The sequence below is a fragment of the Elgaria multicarinata genome, chromosome 5 (assembly GCF_023053635.1).
Source record: "Elgaria multicarinata webbii isolate HBS135686 ecotype San Diego chromosome 5, rElgMul1.1.pri, whole genome shotgun sequence".
Lineage (NCBI taxonomy): Eukaryota > Metazoa > Chordata > Lepidosauria > Squamata > Anguidae > Elgaria > Elgaria multicarinata.
The window spans coordinates 44197557-44218544 of NC_086175.1; the positions used below are offsets into that span (position 1 = coordinate 44197557).

General features: G+C 39.9%; 1 protein-coding gene across 2 annotated transcripts in view; it reads right to left on the reverse strand.

The window, feature by feature from the left end:
• Nucleotides 1-2143: 2143 nt before the first annotated feature.
• Nucleotides 2144-20988, reverse strand: part of LOC134398748 (interleukin-1 receptor type 1-like) — a 31514-nt gene continuing 12669 nt past the window's right edge. For both annotated transcript variants that reach the window (XM_063126228.1, XM_063126229.1), the window contains exons 4-11: nt 20741-20918; nt 18187-18355; nt 17446-17511; nt 17206-17320; nt 13320-13465; nt 10636-10779; nt 6411-6575; nt 2144-5172 (exon numbers count right to left, since the gene is read on the reverse strand). In XM_063126228.1, coding sequence (XP_062982298.1) covers nt 4781-5172; nt 6411-6575; nt 10636-10779; nt 13320-13465; nt 17206-17320; nt 17446-17511; nt 18187-18355; nt 20741-20918 — 1375 coding nt within the window. In that variant the 3' untranslated portion in view covers nt 2144-4780. The remainder of the gene's footprint in view (nt 5173-6410; nt 6576-10635; nt 10780-13319; nt 13466-17205; nt 17321-17445; nt 17512-18186; nt 18356-20740; nt 20919-20988) is intronic.

Genomic DNA, 20988 nt, shown 5'->3' on the forward strand with positions numbered 1-20988 from the left:
AATTGCAAATTTAACAGATATCCTAAATATTACTTATTTGGAGATCTCATTCATTCTCAATGCAAACTATTCAACTGGTCTTCCGCAGCCCTACCAATATGTATAATGTGACACATTGTATTAATAAAATTAAAACCAGAAGAAATAAGTAACCATTCAGTTTGCTGAATCAGGGCCTCCAGCTGCAAAGCCCCATAAGCCCTCAGGAATAAAAACGAATGACAAGTTGCCAGAAAATTGTACCGATGAATGAACTTCCCAAGGCTTTGAAAGTAATTGTTTCCCAAACAAGTCATGTTAACCTATCCTCATGAAGAAGTGTGTGTTATGGAACAGTGGCAGTGCCAGGGGGGATAGGGGCACCCCCAAACAATGAGCTTGCCACCCCAGTTGCTGGCAAAGCCGCTTTACCAGGTGGGCTCACCCAGGCAAGGCAGCCTTGGCACAGAAAGGGTTAACAACCTTCCTCCTGATGCTGGGCTGTTCAGGCTGCAACTACGCTTGCTGTGGGCCAGCGTCTGCACTGTCACCTTTGTTGTCGTTCTCCGATTTCAAAGAAGGAGCCATGTGGTCCGGGCTTGCAGCTGCCTTCTTGAAGGCAAACCTCAGCTGTTTGAGAGGAGACAGACTACAGTGTGCAGTGTCTGGGCAGCCTCTACCTCCTCTTCAGCCTCTTAGAGGTCTTTCCCCTCACTCAGCATCATGGAGGCATCACCTACACTTCCCAGCTACTGATAACAGTATTTTTTATATTCCGTCACAACTTGTTAGGGCTGCGAGCTGGCCATGTCCATCATGGTGGCAAGGAGTTCACATTAGCGATCTGCACCATGGTGTGCCCCTGGCCCTTCCAATCATCACCAGTGCTCCTGGCATGCTGGCCAGAGGAACTGGTCAGCAGGTGGGCGGGCTGATTACAGGATCCACACTCTATGCTGCTGCCAAGCCTACTCAAGTGAGTCAATAAAAGTTGTGGCCAATTTATTAGCCCAGCTATGCCTGTGTGTCTATTTGTTCTGGTCCCTTCACCAGCCAGACCCAACTAAGCACTACCCACACAATTAACATTATAGAGAAATCCTGATTTGAAAATAAAGAGATGGGACTTTTTTTGTGGAAGAATTGAGTTGATAATGTAATTTATACTTTATATCATTTAATAAGACTGATTATTTTTTTCATTCTCAGTATTGTGGTTTAGATTCCATTTATCATCTAGAATAGAATGGCAATATCTTCAACTGCAGCACCTTTTGGTGTCTATGGACTTTCAGTGATGAGTACTTTAGTATCTCCTACTAAAAGGTTATCACAGAAAGCTAAGCCTATAATAGCTGTATATAAATGTATTTTGGAATGTAGTAAAATGAATGTTCAGGAATTTAAGAAGTGAATAGAATAGGGGATTAGAATGTTCTATACATCCTAATCAATGGAAAGTTAGCCTAGCTTCCATATGGCTATATCCATAGATTTAAAACTGAGGTTGATTCATTATGCCTTGTGTATATTGGACACTTCAGTGACCTTAAGAAGTTGGTTAGCTCCCCTAGATACGGTGATGTGAGGCAATGAGAAAGTCCCTTTTTGACCCATATGCTGTTGACGTGCCTTGTGGTGGCTTCTTTCTGGCAGCAAGTTATTGTTCATATAAATTCTGTTCTTAAAATTTATGTGACAATTACACAAATTCATGCACTTTTAAATTATAATCCTGTCATGTGAGGATTAACAGACATAAGTGAATTTAGAGAACAATTATAGTTGCAAAGGAGCAATCCAGTGCAAGTTTAGACAGAAAAAAGGCGTACAATTCTCAGCATGCTTCATGCTGGCTGGGAAATGCTGGTAGTTGTAGGACTTTCTTTTTGGCTAAGCTTATATTGGATTGTACCCTTATACTTCATTCAGTGGCCTGAAGATCTTATGGCTCCCTCTAGATTTGGATGTATGTCTTATAGGTGTCAACGTCATTTGGATACTTATTTTGATATATGGACTACTTATATTAATGTATACATTTGAAAACAACGTGTAAAACCTTTTTTCTTTTTAAACTTAAAGAAAAAACAAGCGATAAGAATACAAATCAGAACATATAACACACCAACTTTTTTAAATAATCAGTCTATATTCCATATGTCACATAATTTACAAATTAGTTTATAACAATTTTCATGCTGTTTTCAAGTAAAGTCATGTCTCAGATGAAAGGTGAAAACCAATTGAATATGGGCTGAAAAGTATAAAACTGCACAAAATTTGGAAAAAGCAATATTGTAATACATAACAGAAAAGAGGATAAACACACCTGTCTGCTGAACTTATTACCATTGAAGCTTGCTGATTAAGTCTTCCTTCAGGGAGAACTAATAAGATGTTTCAGTTTAGGGAGATTTCCTAAATGTTTGTCTTATCTTTATTCCCATGGTGTATGTTTATTAGTGGCATGAATGAATCTGTACACATGAAGTACTGATTTTCTGAAGAAGCTGTTTATGCTGAAATAGGATGGAAACTGGATTCCTGTAAGTCTATCCTTGTTTAAAAACATCCACATTTGTTGTTTAGCAGTGTTTATATTCATTTCCACAAATGGTTGTGTGTTTGTTTGGGGGGAGGGCATTGTGCCTATGTTTTACACCTGGCTTTTCTTAGTATGTAATTCATCAGGCTGTATTACATTATTTTTTGATATTGCATTGGTTTGTTACTTATTCCAATATTGCTTTTTCTAATTTTTAGCATTTATTTTTATGGGCAAATGAAAGGTGTCACATTGGCAATCTCACCACAGAAAAGTCTTTGTGTACAAACAATATGAATAGAAAACAAATTTCTGAAAATCTGTCTTATTTTGACAACTCTTTAACTTGCCTGCCTTGATTATTTCTCCAACAAAGTGAACTGCCGGCTGTGAATATTATGAACCATAGCTCAACAGCCCTCATTTATTACTCCCTTAGATTTCTCTTAACATTTATGTTACATTAACTACCTTCCATTCCTCCATAAGGAGGTACAATTTAGTAACCAGTTACATATTTTTGTTAAGCGGTTGGAACCATATTTAGCTATAGACCCATTGAAAACAATCAGCCTAAAGTTAGTCATGACTAGCTTAATTCCTAAATATTTCAATGGGTCTACTCTAAGTATGACTAAACCTCAATTCAACTCAAGATTAGCAATTGTTCATTTCAGAACCCTTGAGGGAATGGCTCCAAAATATTATCTCATCTATTCAATCCAGCACAGCATCTCAGATTTCCCTCCCCATTAGCAATGGTTCAGATATGGGTGTTGCAACACGTTCTACATTCCAGAATGAAGGCAGCTAAGATGAATTCATAGGAATAAGTTTCTTTTGAAAATTATAGGAATTGTTACATAATTTTACAATTATAATCTATAGGAATAATTCGGTAGTTACAAAAATAAACAAAGATGATGTGTTATCCTCTAGGTTTTCTGTCCCTTCACATTTGGAAAAAAAATAAATTTCAAATCTTAAGAGTCAAATCTTTTTAAACTTTAAAAATGAAACAATTTATATCATTTATATATAGCTGAAGTGCTCATGAGTTACCAAATGTTTAACAGATTTGGCACATTATGCAAAGATACATTTTTGAAGTGTAAAAAAAAAATTCTTCACTCAAAGTCATTCTCATGATTTTTGTCAGCATTATCACTTAATAAAATTGTGAATCAAATCAGAGAGTTCACATTCTTGGTTTTGCATTTGCTCTCAAGTATGATAAGTCTATTTAAATGCTCTTTCAGTTTTTCTCCTTGGGAGATACTGCAGTAATATGCATAGTATATGGAAGCTCATCACTTTCCCCACAACCCCACTCTAACAGTAGCAAGGTGGCACTTTTCCACCCAGCCCAGGAAGGGGAAAGAGAAGGGACATGCAAAAAGGAAGAAGAAGAGGGTGGCGAGCAAAGTCTTGCTGCACCCTGGATTCAGTGTGGGCAAAACTGGTTGCTGGTTTCTTTATTTATTACATTTCTATACCACCCAATAGCTGAAGCTCTCTGGTTAACAGGACTGTATAGGAATATTTTAACCTTATGGCTTAGACTGGCCTTTGGCAGATGGGGTGTCATCTATGCCACGCTGGCTCATTTAGGGCAGTTTAGTGCTAGGGCTGTTAGCAAGCAGGTACAGTGCAGGTGTTTTGGGTAGACTGAAAGCATGAATTTTTCAAGTGCCCTGAGGCATCCTTTTGAAGGTGCGAATCCTCATACCTGCCCCTTTAAAATGCTATGGCTAGAGAGGAGGGTGGCAGGAACACACACACCCCACTACTGGCCTATCACCTACACAAAGCCATAGGGCCTGTGCAAAGATAACATGGGTGCCCCCTGCTTGGCACTTAAATGTGAGGGGGCTGTGAAGGGTCATGACTAGTAACCATTTCTTTCAAACCCTTGGGTTTCAGATTAAAACCTCACTACATATTAAGTCTGCATGCAAAGGGAAACACAATGTCCTTCATATTCACTTCTTTCATCTGCAAAATTGGAGTATATTAAAATAATTTTTCACTCTTTCTGCTCAAGCATTTACATTGTTTTGCCCAAGTAGGTCACTGATCCAACAACAAAACTTCAAGCTCCATGGCTGAACACATTTCTTTTGGAGCAGGAACTTCCCATGTATCCAAATTATGCTACTGGAGGTGCCAACATTGAACACTCCCTGGCTGGTACAGAAACCAACCCATCCATTGGAATAGGTTCAAGCAAACAGTTCTCATGTGGTCTTGTAATCATCCTTCCGATATCTGAGAAGAGCTAAAAGTTACTGGCAACAAAGGGAAGTCTAAAGAAGGTGGATATTGGCTGGCTGGCATCTGGTACCTCACATTCTTCCAAAACTTTGTAGTTGCCATTAGAGATTTCTCTGAAAAGTCTCCTCTCCATGTAAGTATTCCATGTTTTTGTTGAAGATATTTTATCGACTCTGGCATGTTTCTATAGTCTTTTATTTTATCCAGCTCAATCAGTATAACTTTAATTCCATCCCGAATAAGAGCATTGTACAGTGCAATATGATGTTCAGAGGTTAGAGTCTGCAAGCTGTGGCAGGATGAATCTGGTACTAATAGAATAATCACTCTTCTGCTTTGTTTGATAGTTTCATCAACAACAGTGACCACCGCTGTGGATACAAGGAAGGGTCAGTGCAAACGAAAGTAAAATGTCAACTACATGTAGAACTAGAATGATTTATAAGTCCAATACTGACTGTTTAGTTTACATAAATAGGCCCCATGCATTTGCTATAACACATACTTAAGGGGGAAGTAGAAGCACAAGAAGAAAGAAGAGGAAGGGACAATTTCCCCAAGAAAGTCATTACATCAACAGCATGCAAGAAATGGGAGGAGCAAAAGGGAGAGTGTGGACTACAATGGTGAAGGTGAAGACAAGGTGGTAGTTGGGTAATTTTACAACAGGGGTAATTTCATAGCAAAGAGGGTGTTGGCAGATGAATGAAGGCAAAAGTGCTCAAGGCATGGGGGAAACTCAGTCCAAAAGGTGGACTTCAAAGGTTAGAAGAGAGAGAAGGTTTAGAGAAAACAACAACCCAAATGTTGAAATCTTCAGGAGTGGGGTGGAATGTCATGAGACAGAGAGAAAAATGAGCTAAGAACAAGATCTGAAATGAAAATTGAGAGATCTTTGTGTGGGGGGAATAGGATCACAGATGTGTATTGAGGGCTTCTCTCCACATTTAGATGAATATATGAAGCCACCTTATACTGGGTGAGGCATTGTCTTCACTGTCTACCAACACTTCAGAGAGAGGCAATGCACAGCCCTACCAGTTGCAAGGAGTTGAATTGGGACCCTTGGTAGAGCAAGCCATGTGCTCTACCAAAAAGTAAGTAAGTAAATTAGCATACATAGGATAACATAGGTGGACTCCCATCCAGGCACTGCTTAATTTCAGCAAGGCATCTGAAGCCTGTAAACTCAAATCATGCCTTGGAAACTTCAGTTCCTACCTGTTTCAACTGGAGATGCCAGGGACTGAACCTGGAATCTTCTACATGCAAAGCATATGTCCTACTATGGAGTTAAATATGTCAGTTCAAATGGTTTATCTCAGAGTGGGCCCATTCAGAAGACACCCTAAACCATGGCTTTAACCTTGGTGGTTAATCTAGAAAGCCGGGCTGTGTTCAGAAGACACCTTAAACCATGGCTTTAACTATGGTGAGTAAGGCTTTAACCATGGTTAAAGCCATGGTTTAAGGTGTCTTCTGAATACAGCCCAGCTTTCTGGATTAACCACCATGGTAAAGCCATAGTTTAAGGTGTCTTCTGAACAGGGCCAGTTTGTCTTCACAGACACATTTTTACAATTGGTAGAATGTTCTTTAAAATACATACCTTGCCCTGGTAAATCATCCCTTCCAAATATAAAGAGTTTATAGCCACACTGTTTTTCTAAGACTTCAGGCAGTACTTTCAGGACAAAGATATCCGATGAATATGCACAGTTTTCCTTATGTTGGGGATAGAACACAAATGCATCGTAGAGTTTTCCATCTGAAACTGCAGAGAGGAAAACCTGGCTTAATACTCTGTGCCAACTAAAGTTTTTTCAAAAGAAACAACATATGAAATCCTTCCTGTTGCTAGAGACACAGGGCTGTTTCACACATACATTTTCACAGCTCGTTGATTATAGAATCTTTCATTATGAAAGACACCAGCTTTAAATATTAGAAGCATCCCTTTAAATATGAATAATTAGAGAGCTGGAACCCAACTTGAATATTATTGTCATGAAAGCTACTGGCTGTGAGCAAGAAATCAGTATGTGTCATCTACAGAATGACCAAACCATTTTGGTCCTTTCACTGTGCTGTAGTTTGCTCTCTCCCTCCCTCACAGTCTCACACACACACCCTGCCACCATGTTACTTTTTAAAATTTCCTTGAGTTCAAAAAGCCCTGCAGCTGCTAAGTACAAGACTGAGCCATCATCACACTGGGGGGGGGGGAGTGTTTAGTGTTTCCTTAGCATCACTTCTCTGCCTGCGCTTTTGTCCCTCATTACTTCCTCTTTCGAAAGAGGAAGCAAACAAAGTGTACATGGCCCATTCAGCGGGCTGTTTTGATCACAGCAGGAGATAGTGGCATGTTCAGCCTCAGAAATAATTCGGATTTACCGGGGTCTTTTTTTGTCGTGCAAAGAAGGCTAAAAGGGGCAGGAGGTGTGTAGGACACAAACAACATAGTGAATAGGACCCGCAAAAATCTGTGAGTGCCCAGGAATGAGCATGCAATAAAACATGGTGTGCTTTGTCGCTCCTGAAGATATTAAAGAAATGGACTGAACGAACATTGCTTGAAACTAGTGCTGTGCTGAAAATTTCAACCATTCCATTTTCAGCATTTCATGGGGTGGGGATGGGTGTGGGGGAAATGAAAACTCAGACAAAAGAGGCTGGGAGAAATGACAATTTCGGAGAATTTTCTCTTTGGGGAGGGGAACAGGTTTTCCACATACCTTTTAAAATGTAGCCAGTTATTGAGGGGTATTCTTGCTTTTAAATTTTTTTTAAACACCCCTGCACTTTTAGGAGCCCAAGAGTGCTTATTGGATGCCTATTGGAGAGGGTGATGGCACGTGGTCTTCAATAGACATTCACTTAGAACTGGTGGGCTCATCCAAATGCTGGAGGTAGGGGGTGTTGAAGTTGTTTGAAAAACTAAAAAAAAATAGGAATAAGGGCCTTTAGCAACTGGCTACACTTAAAAAGGGTATGTGAAAATCCTGTCCCCCTCCCCAAAGAGAAAATTCTCTGAATTTTACCCCCTTTCCTGCGAAAGAGGCAGAAAAAATAATGCGTCTTTCGCAGGGAGAGAAAGTTCCCAAAATAGGGAGCAGGTTTCAGCCCAGCACTACTTGAAACTCTATGCTGTGTCTGCATTTGTATGTGCAAGAACAGTTGTGAGTAAAGCTTTTTTTCCCTTCACTATAGAAGAGGGTAGTCTTAATTTTTTCTAAAGATAGTAGTGTGTGCATGTAGGACAGCTAAATGCTCATTCCTTTTTGCCTTTTGTTTTTCTCTGCTATCTGCCTTTCTAACAGGAGGCAGCAATACCAAATAAACCCATCAGTTAGACTGACAGACTAGGATAGGTTTAAAACTCCAGTTATGAAGCTTACTGGGTGACCTTGATCTATTTACTCGGTTAGTTAGCACCTCATGATCAGCCATGCTGAAAACAGGCTCCTAGAAAACACGGTGCCCTTGCTTCAGTTCCTATGCGAACCATTAGCCCCTGTCCTGACCCTTCCATATTGCTCTCCAGAATTCTTGGTATAAAAAGACAAAATGATCTATTAGAATGTAAGATCACACTGAATCTCAAATGTAATTGTGATATGAGGGGACCTCCCCCCAGCCAAGATGAAGTAAATATTTTACATAGTTGTGTATAAAACAGAATAGATGCTAATTTGAGGCTTAAGCTGGCTCTAAAATGTATCCTTGGAAACCTAGAAGAAAGGGGGCTGCTTATTAGGTAGGTCTGCAACCTAACTGGAAGGGAGTCTAAAACCATTATGGGCAGTAATAAAGATAAGATTGGTCAGGCAGGCTTATGATTGATAGCAGGGCTACTAGGCCTGCTATCAGAGTTTGTCGTGCATGGAGAAGGAAGAGGGAAGGCTTTCAGAGGGATTCTGTGGCAGAGCACATTTAATTTATTTAAAACATTTGTATCCTGCCCTATATCACTAGGATCTCAGGGCGGCACATGTCCTGTTCTTGTCACAGAAAGCACTCTAGGTCCACTGGGGAAAGGGTTCAAGTAGTGAGCGCCCCTAAGATTTCCAAGCACAGTTCCACTAAAGAGTAATTTTCTTTGGCAATTGCCACAGGAAAAGGTGTAGGAGTGGTGTGAGGCCAAGAGGAATAGTTCCTGAGGGAGTAGTGAAGGGCGGCAGCAGGCCACAACTAGAGGACCTGTGAGACTGAGCCCCAGGAAGGATAAAGAAGCTCTGCCAAAAGGGATTTGGAATTTGCAGAAGGTACTCAGGAGAAGTACCTGATCCCTATTCCCTTATCCCCATGTAAGAAAAATGGAGGCACATTCTGCTTGACCCCAGGACAAGGAGGAGCTGCATGCAGTAATTCTCAGATGTAGTCCGTGCATGCAATAATTCTTGCATATGGCACCCAGCTTTGTACACATATGCATGGTCCCTTGTAGGGGGCAGCAACAGGGCTCCCAACATCACACTTACACCAGGCCTCATAAACCATCTCAGTGCCCTGCAAAGTTAAGTATGGAGGGGATGGGGAGAGACACTAAAAGCACTCCTCATCCAGGGCACTTTTTACCCTAGAGCTGGCCCTGCCAACAGGTAAGTCAATCACAGATATACGCATAGCTATGCTAACTCAACTCACAAGGGGATAAACCGGTTCCTATCAAATGAAGTGCCATGCTGGAGGAGGAGGGATGGAGGACACTGCAAAGAGTGGTTTTTTTTTTTACCCCTCTTGCCATGCCTCTCTATAGTTCTTTAAAACAAGCCATGCAGAACTCATGGTGCTGGGTTGGAATGTCATGAGAAGCCACCTTGAACAACCCATGCTTAAGCCATCGTGCCAGGTTCAGACAACACGACAAGCCACTCTGAAACAAGGGTGACAACTCATCATGGATTGTTGTGTCATTCGAACCAAGTCACTCAAGCTAACCTAACTCACAGGATTACTGTACGGACAGAATGGGTATGGGGATATATACTGCCCTATGCCCCTTACAGGGAAGGCAGGATAAAAAAACAACAAACATTCATTCTTTCTCCCCACCCAAAACACAAGATATACAGGACTTTGGGAAAGTGCCTACATTTGTCCTCTCCATAGTATAAAATAAAACAGTTAAGAAGAAAAACGGCTTATCCAGAAAACGCAAAAGCCTATTCAGGCTTTCTACTTCTGAGGAGAATCAATGAACAGGGGAGAGCAAAGATGAGCCCACACACTCCACCCTGTGTCACCATCCTTGCTGCCCCCTATGAGGTGGAAGCAAATGGCTGCAGTAGTAAGCCTTCCGTACTTGTTTAAGTTTTCCAGGGTTCTAAATCATGTAGGATGCCTGAATAGGGCTAAAGTCTCTTATGGGATTTATAATCAAACATCTAAAGAGGAGTTGGGATCCTTACGAAAATCCACCTGCTTTTTTAAACATAGGGTAGTATGTGATTGGATACTAGTTCTAACATAAATTACATGGTACTAGAATAAGAGTCCGCTAGCACAATGCTATTAGCAGTAGCTCATACAACGAGTTTTCCTGGGAAATCCAGTCATGCCAGCTAATACCACAGGTCTGTGTAATCTATGTTCACACTAATGGGCAATTGAATACAGCAAATTTAGGGAGCAAATTTAGAGCCTTCATGTTCTCTAATCTGCAAATAGCAAAACAATCCCAATCATTTTTGGAAGAAGTGGTGAGAGAGACAATCTCTTATGGATACAGTTGTTCACAACTTGCAACAATTAATTTTAGAAGCCAGGAAAAGTTTTACACTTTCACCAGTAGAGGGCATCCAGGTAATTTGAACTCACAGCACCACACTTACCGCCTTTACTGAGAAGAGGTTGGCAGGATGCCCGATACCAAAGCACAATGTCAATTCTGAAAAATCTATAGGTGACCAGAGCTGTCAGTATAATAAACAGTGGTGAAACAAGTCCTCCAATCAAATAAGCTTGAATATTTCGAACTGTATTGGCAAAGAAAATAGAAAAAAGGTAGAATAGGGCAGGCTTATCATAACAGATTGCATAAGTTTGCACACAACAATAATATTGACAATAAGCTTCCAGTTGCTACTTTGCTAAACAAATCTTCATAGCATACAGCATTTGGTTCCCTTGCTCTAATGAGCAAACTGTACATATTCAACCCTTTAGCACCTTTCGTGAGGCTAGCAAAAGTTTTACAGAAGACTGGACATAATTTGACCATTAACAAATGCAAAGAAAAATTCTACAAGTTTTTTTTTAAAAAAAGACATCACAGAAAAACACATATTTCAAGCCCCCTACCATGCATTTCCAGCCTCCCAAAGGCAATAAAAAAAATAAGAAACAGCTTTAAAGGGTAAGAAAAGGTTGCTTCACTATTCACCTTCAGAATTTGTAGCCATGGCCTGCTTGAGTTTAACTAGAGCCCTCCTCCTCCCAAGCTAACCCCAGCGATAGATTTTTATATCCACTGCCAGAGAAAAACCATCAGTTAAGAAGCAAAGGGATTCTTCATGATATTAGTGACTACGGTATTTTTCTGGATCAGCAGTGTTTGTTGAGTACAGGAGGCATGGTGGTTCTACTGCTACTTGCTGGGTCAGTTCCAGAAAGCTGTGCTGGATTATTCCTTGGCCCATTGGCATCTTTGCTATGGGGGGTCACCAAGGTAGTATCCCATGCTGTTCAACATCTATATGAAATCTCTTGGGACCTGGAGTAGGGTGTCATTAGTATGATTGATTGATTGAGTACATTTCTATATGGCCCAATAACCAAAGCTCTCAGCACATCAGTTGATGCTGGTAAAGCTGTGGAGGTGCTGAATTGGTGCACTGAATCTAATGAAATGGATAAGGGGCAGATCTATACCTTGAGCTTCTTTAAAGGGAAATCACATGTGCTTACAGGCACTTCGGTTCCTGCTTCTCCTGTGCAACTGTAATGAGCGGAATTACCTGGGAGGATAGGGGTGACCACGTGGTCTGTAATTAAGAACTTTCCCCCTTTTCATGTTGCTCATAGTAATGAATGGAAACAGCACCCACAAGTGGGTGTTTCATAGTGCAACTTCAGCTGCACATGGTAAGAAATCCTGAGCTATTTCAGAAGAATTGGGATATCCAAGGTTGTTGGGTGTTTTTTTTTTAAAAAAAAATGGAATAACCTGGGGAAGAACCAGGAGATGTGCAGGAGGTTCACATCATCGTCAAAATGACCTGCAAACTTCTGCTAGCTGGGTAGTGAGCAACATTGAAGACAATGGACTTACTTCTGAGTAAGTCAATGGGACTTCTGAGTAGACATAAGAAGCTCAGCACAACTTACTTGGGAGTAAGCCCCATTGAAGACAGCGACTTACTTCTGAGTAGACATAAGACCCTCAGCACACTTACTTGGGAGTAGGTCAAGTAAGTCAAAGGTTAATTTTTGTGAACCACCCAGAGAGCTCCGGCTATTGGGTGGTATAGAAATGTAATAAATAAATAAATAAATAAATAAATAACTCCATTATAGCCTATGGAAATTAACCAAAATGCTTACAGCTCCATCATTATTAAAGATAAAAAGATGAAACTTGGGACCCTGAGAGCTCTTAAGTAGGGCTTTAGGCATACCAAGTTTAAAGCAGATGTGTTTATGTCTTGATTTTTAGTATTTTTTAACAAAATTCAAACTCAAATCTCTTTGATGTCTAGGACCTTGAGCATTACAAGTTTTTTAAAAAGAGGAATTAAAGATGAAGAGATGATAGTTGGCACCATGGTACCTATTAAGTAGGGCTTTAGCCATGCCAAGTTTGAATAAAATCTGTTCATCCCTTGAACTTTAAAACATTCCTAAAAATCAAGGCACAAACTGATCTGTTCCCAACTTGGGATGGCTAAATCCCTACTTAAGAGCTAGCATAGTGCCAAGTTGCACCTCTTTATCTTTAAAATTGAGGGAGCTGTAAGCATTTTGGTTAATTTATTAATTTGAAAAGTGAGTTCAACACATAACACTAGCTTTGATTCTATATTGGATGTCAACATGGTGTAATATCCTGGCTGATGTTGGCTTGTTTGTCAACTGTATAATATCTGGTCACTCGTTAGACAAAGCCATGAAATGCTTGAGATTACAAGACCCAGAATTCCTGACCGTAGGACATACTGACTTGCAATGATGGGACTTGTAGTCCAATACCTTTGGAGGGCACCAGGTTTGGGAAGGGCTGCTCTAAACAAACAAAGAGAAGAAGGTGGCCCTAAGTTGTTCGTCATCAGTTTTCCACAATTCCACAGTCACCTCTGCATATCATATTATCCATCCTGTCCTCATGGTTTATCTGCTTTGGGAGAATGAAAATTTCACTGGCACTTTCTGCCTCCTTAGGGAGGATGTGGTGTTAAGGCTTGTGAGCCTTAACTCCCAATTTCCCTGCTTTTTGGTGCTTGGTTGAAAACTGTAGAGCCTTAACATTTTATAAATTGTAGGGTTTTTGTTTAATGAATACACACATACACACACTTACCTGGGCGTTCTAATATGATGTACGCTGCACTGTTGCCCGAAGAAAAAGACCATGCAGCACACATATATTTTCCATAGTTTTCATTTTTCACTTCAGAAATATTAAACTTTACTCCCCATGTTAGATTTCCAGAAGATAATATTCTCCTAATGCCATAAAAAAAACAAAAAACAGAGAAGAACAAAAATTAAGGTATAATATAACTTATTTGTGTGGAGCTGTGCCACACTCTGCTTCTGGAAAGTTTGACAATGTTAAAATGCATCCCATTCAGACTTCATCAATACACCCACACACTGACAACACCCACACCAACACATCCATTCACTCAAAATACCAAACATCCCATGCACCCCATTCACCCATACACTCTCTCTCACACACACCTCAGCCTTGCCTCCTACTTGCTTCTTCTCTTGCTTCTTCTCCCTCTTGCTTCTTTCTTTCTTTCTCTTGCTTCTTCCTACCAGGGCCGATCCAGGCCTTCTCCTTGGTCGGTGTGATCGCGCCAGCCAAGGAGATGGCCAGATCGGTGGTGGGGGTGGGGTAGAGGCCATGTTCCTGAAAGTGTGGGAAACGTGACCTCCAGCCCCTACCACTCAGAAATCCAGGGCTTTTTCTTGGCCAGCACCATTGTGCTGGCCCAGAACAAGTCCCAGATGGCTCTGGGAAGGGCTAGAGGCTGTGTTCCTGGAAGTGCAGGAATGTGGCCCCCAGCCCCTCCCGACATTGCGTCAGCCAAGAGAAGGCCTGGATAGGCCATGGGACGGGGCAGCAGGACAGCGATTTTCTGAGACATTTGTGGGGATTTTGAAATCTCCCCCCAGATCCCAGTTGGGGGTGGGATTTTTGGACATTTCTGGGTAAATCCGGCAGTATGGTCACCGTAAACAATGTGAGCAGGCCCAAAACAATGTTAGTATACCCAAAAGCAGTTTGAAAATTTTCTTAGTTATACTTAAACTTCCACTAGTCCAAACTAGTTAAATGATGTGTTTGAAGCTTTCAACTTTATAGCAGTATGGTGTAAACTTTTAGAAAAAAGGAAGGGAGTGGTGTGTAGGCAAGGGATTAAAAAGAATGTAGGAGAGATCTGAAGACCAGGCTTTCATGTATTCAGAGGAAGGTTGAAAGAAACTTCTCCCAGAATCTAGGGTGAAGAACTCAGCAAAGTCTAGATAGGAAAAATTAATCCAGGTAGAGAGTGAAGAAAGTATTATAAAATGAAAAGTGCTGTGAAGCCCAAATTTCACCAGTGAGCAAAATCAAATAGGAGGCTAAAACTACACCAAACTGCTCAGGAGCCAGGTGCATGTCTCAAAGAAACTCACTTGGAGGAATGATAGTCCAAAATAGCCTCAAAGTCAAGAGAAAACATGTTGAAAAAGAGAAAAGAGGACTCTTTTTCTCCCAAAAGGGAGGAAAGAACCAGGCTGAGTCTGCTTCTCAGACTTCAGGTAGCAAAACCTCTTGCCCTCAAGGAAAAACAGACCCGCTTATGAATCAAAGTTTCAGTTCCGTTCCGTCCCATTGCTTCCATCTAAACCCCCTGCTCCCAGCACTTGAACCCAAAAAGTGGCCTTAGTAAAACACATGATTAAGGGGGAAATGGGGAGCAGAGGGAGAAGGGAATTGGTAGGAGGGCAGACCAGTAAGCAGAAGTGGTATGGCGCGGTCATGCTGAGAGGATTGCTTCCCCACATACACACTTACTTATACACATACACACACAGGTCCCAGAAATTCACTGCTGTTGCTGCTTCTGCTTTTACTTCATGTGACAGTTATCCCATCCTCCTTGCCCCCCCATCAACACTCTGTGTTGTGTTATAAATTCTCATAGGCTTTTATTAGCAAATAAAAGTTATTTAAAAATAAGTAAATTGAATTTTACAGAAGAAATTCCATTCCACCAACTATAGTAGAAAGGGAATAAGATAACAGCATATGGTTTAAATATGGATGAAATGGTGGCTTTACAAGAGATGGGCACAAATAGTTGCCAATACATTTTCAGAAACACTTTTGCGTGGCCGGAGTTTTTTTCTTTTTTCTGTTAACTGCCCTTTTCCCCTCAATCTTTAAACAATCTTCCTGATATTTTCAGGCTATAGACATTTCTTTCAGGATGATTGGTGAAATCCTTTCGATTTAGTAAGGTTATAACAACCGCTCACCTGATTTCCATTTAACCTTACGGAATCCTTATTGTACTGATTGCCTTATCTATTATAGCCACTACAGTGGCTCCAATAATTGCTATCCAAAGGTAATCCAAGCAACTCCAGAGCAACTGTCATTAGCATTCAGGAATCCTTTTTGATGCCTAGCCACTGATCCAAGGAAAGGGAGGGTCTATCATCTCAAGTGCAGAAATCTTGTTTCCCATGAAATAATGGAAGAAGAAAAGGAATTAGCAAACACTTGTTTCTGTCATTTGACTTTTCAAGGTTGAAAACACTGGTTTTTCCTGGTCCAAGAGGACTGACAGGAATAACCAAATTTGAAACAGATCTTCTTGGGAATGGGGAGCGTCTTGATCAACTCCAGATAATGTTAAAAGTAATTAGGATGCTGAGAAAGCAAAACAATTTTGAGATACTCCACTTAGCACTGAGAAGTTAACCTACCTAGGTACTATGCATCCCAGGAAGAAAAGAATCACGTGCTATGATGACACACACTTTCCTAAAGCAACATTTTGGTTTAAACCACTGATAAAACAAGTTAGCCAAAGACTTGGGAACAGTCTAAAGTCACAGTATCTATACGGAAATCGCTTGACACAGTATCCAAATGACATCAGTTCAACTGCACTACAGTATATACAGCAGCTTGAAGCATGCATTGTGTTAACCCTATAGAAAAACTCTCTCCACTCTGTACTCTAGACCAAGGGTGAGCAAAAGGTAGATCAGGGTCAACTGGTAGGTTCCTGCGTGTTTAAAGTAGGTCTACAAGTATTTCTAATCCCATTCATTTAACAATAGCAACAACTAAACGCCTTCCCACACACTCCCCCAAAATTAGGCTACTGAAAACAGAGAAAGTCTCAGGAAGAAATAAGGCACGATTCTTTGTGTGCGAGGAACTCAAGCTCAATTCTGGTATTAAAAAAAAATCCCTGGGTTAGAGTTGGTTCAGGGACACCCTTGTTCCTTATTTCCAAGATTGCAATCTGAAACTCGCCTACTGGACACTCGCTTCCAAATAAACATTCTCAGAGTTGTGCTAAAAGTGTATCACGCATCCCTTCCAAACATTATTTAGGTAGACAGATCTTGAAGTCAGAGTGAAAAACAAAGTGAACCCCATGGATCTGAAGACTGCCTACCCTGCAGTGGACTAATAGTTAATTGGCAACAAAAGCCTTTAGTGCTACGTTAGGAATGCAGAAGTTTCTTTGCAGAGTAGACTTGACCACCAAAGAAAATAATTTGGCAGGCCTCCTTTAGTCAGAAAACTAATACAAAAGGGAGGGAGATCAAGGATAGCAAGTTTTTTGGCCACCAAATATGACAACTTCCCACTATCTGTATAGAACAATTGTGAATTGGACTAAGAGAGAGAGCATGATATTAGAGGCATTGTAATGACATCTTAAATCCTAGAAGTCCTGACTGCTCCAGAATGTTTTGAAATTAAGTAGAAAAGGTAAAATATCACATGGGTATTTTAAGAAGCCTACAAAAGTTTAAATTACCCTAGATAAATACTCTAAACCTTAAATTGTATTTATCCATTTTATTAGAGTATGTACTAAACACAAAAAGATGTAGCACACTTTTAAAACTCTTATAACACTTGGAAGGACCTGACAGATTAGTATATTACCAAGTTATGGCACCTGAATGAAAGGCTAGTTGAAATTTGATTTTGTACTTACATATATTTACTTTGCATATCTTTATAAGTCTCAGAATATTCACCACCGAACTCCCAGGATAGAAAAACCTTATTGCCACCTGCTGAGGCATTACAGTCCATAACAACACTGGATCCTAGAAACAAGGACAAATTATGGCAAATGAGTATACAGAACATTTTAGAATTTATTTAGGAGCATAAACAACAGGTTGTTGGGTTTTTTGTTTGTTTGTTTTATCAAAATTAAGTAGTTGCTTACCAGGTTCTACTTTAATTGAATTATTTCTGGGGTATATAATCTGTATACGTACTTCCGGTGGAGGAACTAACAAAAGAAAGAAATATCAACAACAAACAGACCATCATGGCACAATTATTAATAGTATTGCTACAGTTTTAAATTCTTGAAATGACTTTTCTTGTTACTATTGGTGGTTATCAGATACTGAACATTTCTTTCTTTACTATATATCAGAAAAGTAGCTTCGTGGTGCATATCTAGATACAACTAAAGCATTAACTGACAACCTGAAACAAACTCTCTCCATCTTTGAGACTAGACCCTAGTATTTGTATAGTTTATACATGTAGCAAAACTTCTGAACTAAATTAGATGCTGTTGTTGCAAATGTTTCACACATTTACATAACAAGATGTGGGTTTAACACCTCTGTCTTCTCAACAAACAGGTAGACTTTTGGAACTAAACGTAGATGTGCTCATCTGGATAGTGGCACACGCCCTATGAACAGCAAGTGCCAAATGTCAGTTTTGAGCTCGTCAAGAAACAGCATAGAGTGTCACAGAACAAAGAACTGCAACAAAAAAACTAATTATTGCACACACTGCTGTTCAGAGATTTTTTTCTTTTTTCAAATGAACTAATAATAAATTAATTGCACCATTAGATCAGCTACATTCTGTCATATACCAATAGGTACCTAAAGCATCAACTAGCAAACCCTTAAGCCAAAATTAAGAAGAAAAACCATGCACATACCAAGAATAATTAGATTAATAGCCCGCGAAACATTATATGGTTTTCCCATATAGGTAAATGTAGCCTGGCAAATATAAATTCCTTTATCGTTTTCAGTTGGATCATTAATTAGGAGACCTTCTTTAAAAGTCTTAAATCTCCCATCTTTAAATAATCCAGGACTGCATGCCTGAAACATAAACAGACAAATATTATAAAAATGCCAAGCAATAGACATGGTTCCTTTACAGAGCCCAAACACAAGAGTACAAAAATAAATGAAACCATATGAAATCAGTGCAGTCCAGACTCATAAGCCAAGTACAACTGGTCAGCAGGACCAGAGAGAGCAAAGAAGTATTTGTCCCCATTCAAAAAGGACTTCTTGGAAAGTGTGAAAGTATTATTCCTGATTTAAAGATTGTAAGGATTTTGGAAATGGCCAGGTAAAAACAACAACAACAACGCAGACTATTACAAATCAAGACTAAGAGCATGAATTTTCATTTCTATTCATAATTACTTAGCCTTCCCAACCTCTCTTTCCCACACTTTCTCAAATGTATCAAGCTACTGGGGGCAGGGGTTGCACAGGGCTAAAAGGAACCATAGGTAAAACTGAGTTTTCTAAGATCGTTCTGAATTGCTGACATGAACTCTGAAATAATGCAGGGTTGTTGTTTTCATTCCTGGGTTTGTTTTTGTATGTTTTTGTGATTTAAATTTTTTGTATATTATTTTTAAGTGTTTTTATCCTATGTAAACTGCCCAGAGAGTCTCGGCTATGGGGCGGTATACAAATGTTAATTAATTAATTAATTAATTAATAATAATAATAATAATAATAATAATAATAATAATAATAATAATTCTAACCCATTGACCAGAAGGATTTTTAAAGAAAAGATTCCAGGAACCCTGCCTGCAATGGAGTGTCTAAGCATGCTCATATGTGTCCATTGCAGAGAGCTGGAAACTTTAGAGATATTTTTAGACAGATTTCTTGCCTGCCACCCTTTGCCACCAAAAAGCTTGGTAAGTTTGTGGGAGAAAAGGAAACTGGCAGACAAGAGGATCAGTAATGGTGGAAAAGCTTTCCCAAGTTGGGTCTTTATACACTTTAAATAAATCTCAGAAAGAGCCTGAGTTTTTTCTGAGGATTACATGAAAGGGATTGGAAAAGACTATTCAAAAGGACAGGAGCCCCCTAACACTACCAATTCTTCACTTTTCTGGTTGGTTGGTTGGTTTTTGTTTTTTAGTACATGCAGAATTGCAACAGAAACAATAGGGTTCCCCCCCTCCATTTTTCTTCCCAGCACATCCTGTTCATACCAGTAAGCAGAGCATGATGGTTTGAATCTTGATCCCTTTGCACTGCAAAGTTCTTTCTTTCTCGGCATGCACAAGTGGAGACTCATGGGTACCTTTTGCTTGCTGTGTGTGGGTGTGTTGTTGTTGTTGTTGTTGTTGTTGTTGTTGTTGTTTAGCCAGCAGAAGTACTCAATAGTGTAATTATTAAATGCTGCTCCACAACTTCCCTAGCACCATTCCTTGAGCAACCTAGAACCTACTGCATTGCCTGATCTAAATTCAACCAGATCAAGGAAGACTTCTGTGCTCTCAAGATATACAAAGGCATCTGTTTCCCCTTCCACAGGCCTCCCTTTCTCTACATGATGTTTCAGAAGGCAAGAGGGAGACCAAATTGAGAGAACAGACAGCCACCATTCCAGTTTTTCCAGACATACATTCCAGCTACCATTAAGGTTGGTGTTTCCAATATCAGTGGAGTGGTAAACCCACTCTGGGTTTCAGTTAGAATCAGTCAGAACTATAAAGGACTTATCTAAGGTGCTGAATCTACTTTGGGGATAGGGTTCAGCATCTTGGACAGCTCCTTTAGAGTTCTGATTCGTTCTAACTTGAAACCCAGAGTAGATTTACAGCCACCAGCCTCCACTACCATTTACTCCCAATAGGTAGTATGTCCCAATGGCTTCAGTAAGTGCTATTTCTTCATGAGTGGATTGCATTAACTTTTCAGAACTGCCACAGTCCCTTCACAAGATAGTTATTGTCGTTTTAACCACTGCCAGGGCACGCCAGCCTCCCCCACAGGCAGAGGAACGGGAGAAGGTATTCCGAGGCCTTATAGGCCCTTCCAACTCTACTATTCTATGATTCTATGATAATCTCAGATGTTCTTAAAGTGCTGTTGCACTTTGACCACATTTTTTCTGCTACTGTAGAACGTACATTTTGTCTCCTATAAATCAGTTAACCTCACCCATTTCTGAAATACCCATTTCAGTGTGTGTGTTTTATGACAGCTTCTCCCCCCATCTTTTTCAGCACAAAAATGGACTAGTACGAAATTCACAAGAGATTACTATAGTCTTTCAACTGAAAACATTTGGAGACATTTTATTATTTGTACAACACATAACATATGGTTTAAAATACACTTTATAAAAAGAGGTTGGCACTTCCCCCTCCACCATCCCTTTTGTCACCATCACTACAAAAAATAAGATATACCCATTGGTTATAATACACATATGCACACACCTACCTTGTACCACTGTACAACAAGTGGAGTACTTTCATTTTTAAAATAACTGAGGTCAGGACAAGTCAAACTTCCAGAATTACTCAATAGCAGTTTTTGTGTATAAGTCATGTTTTCATTAAAACATAAATCCTCACTGTTGTTGAAAACTGTTATTTTCCTTTCAGCTCTTGTTGAATTACTGTAATGACAAAAGGCTATTAGTACAATAATTAGTTATTATATAGCATACACACATACACAAAATATAC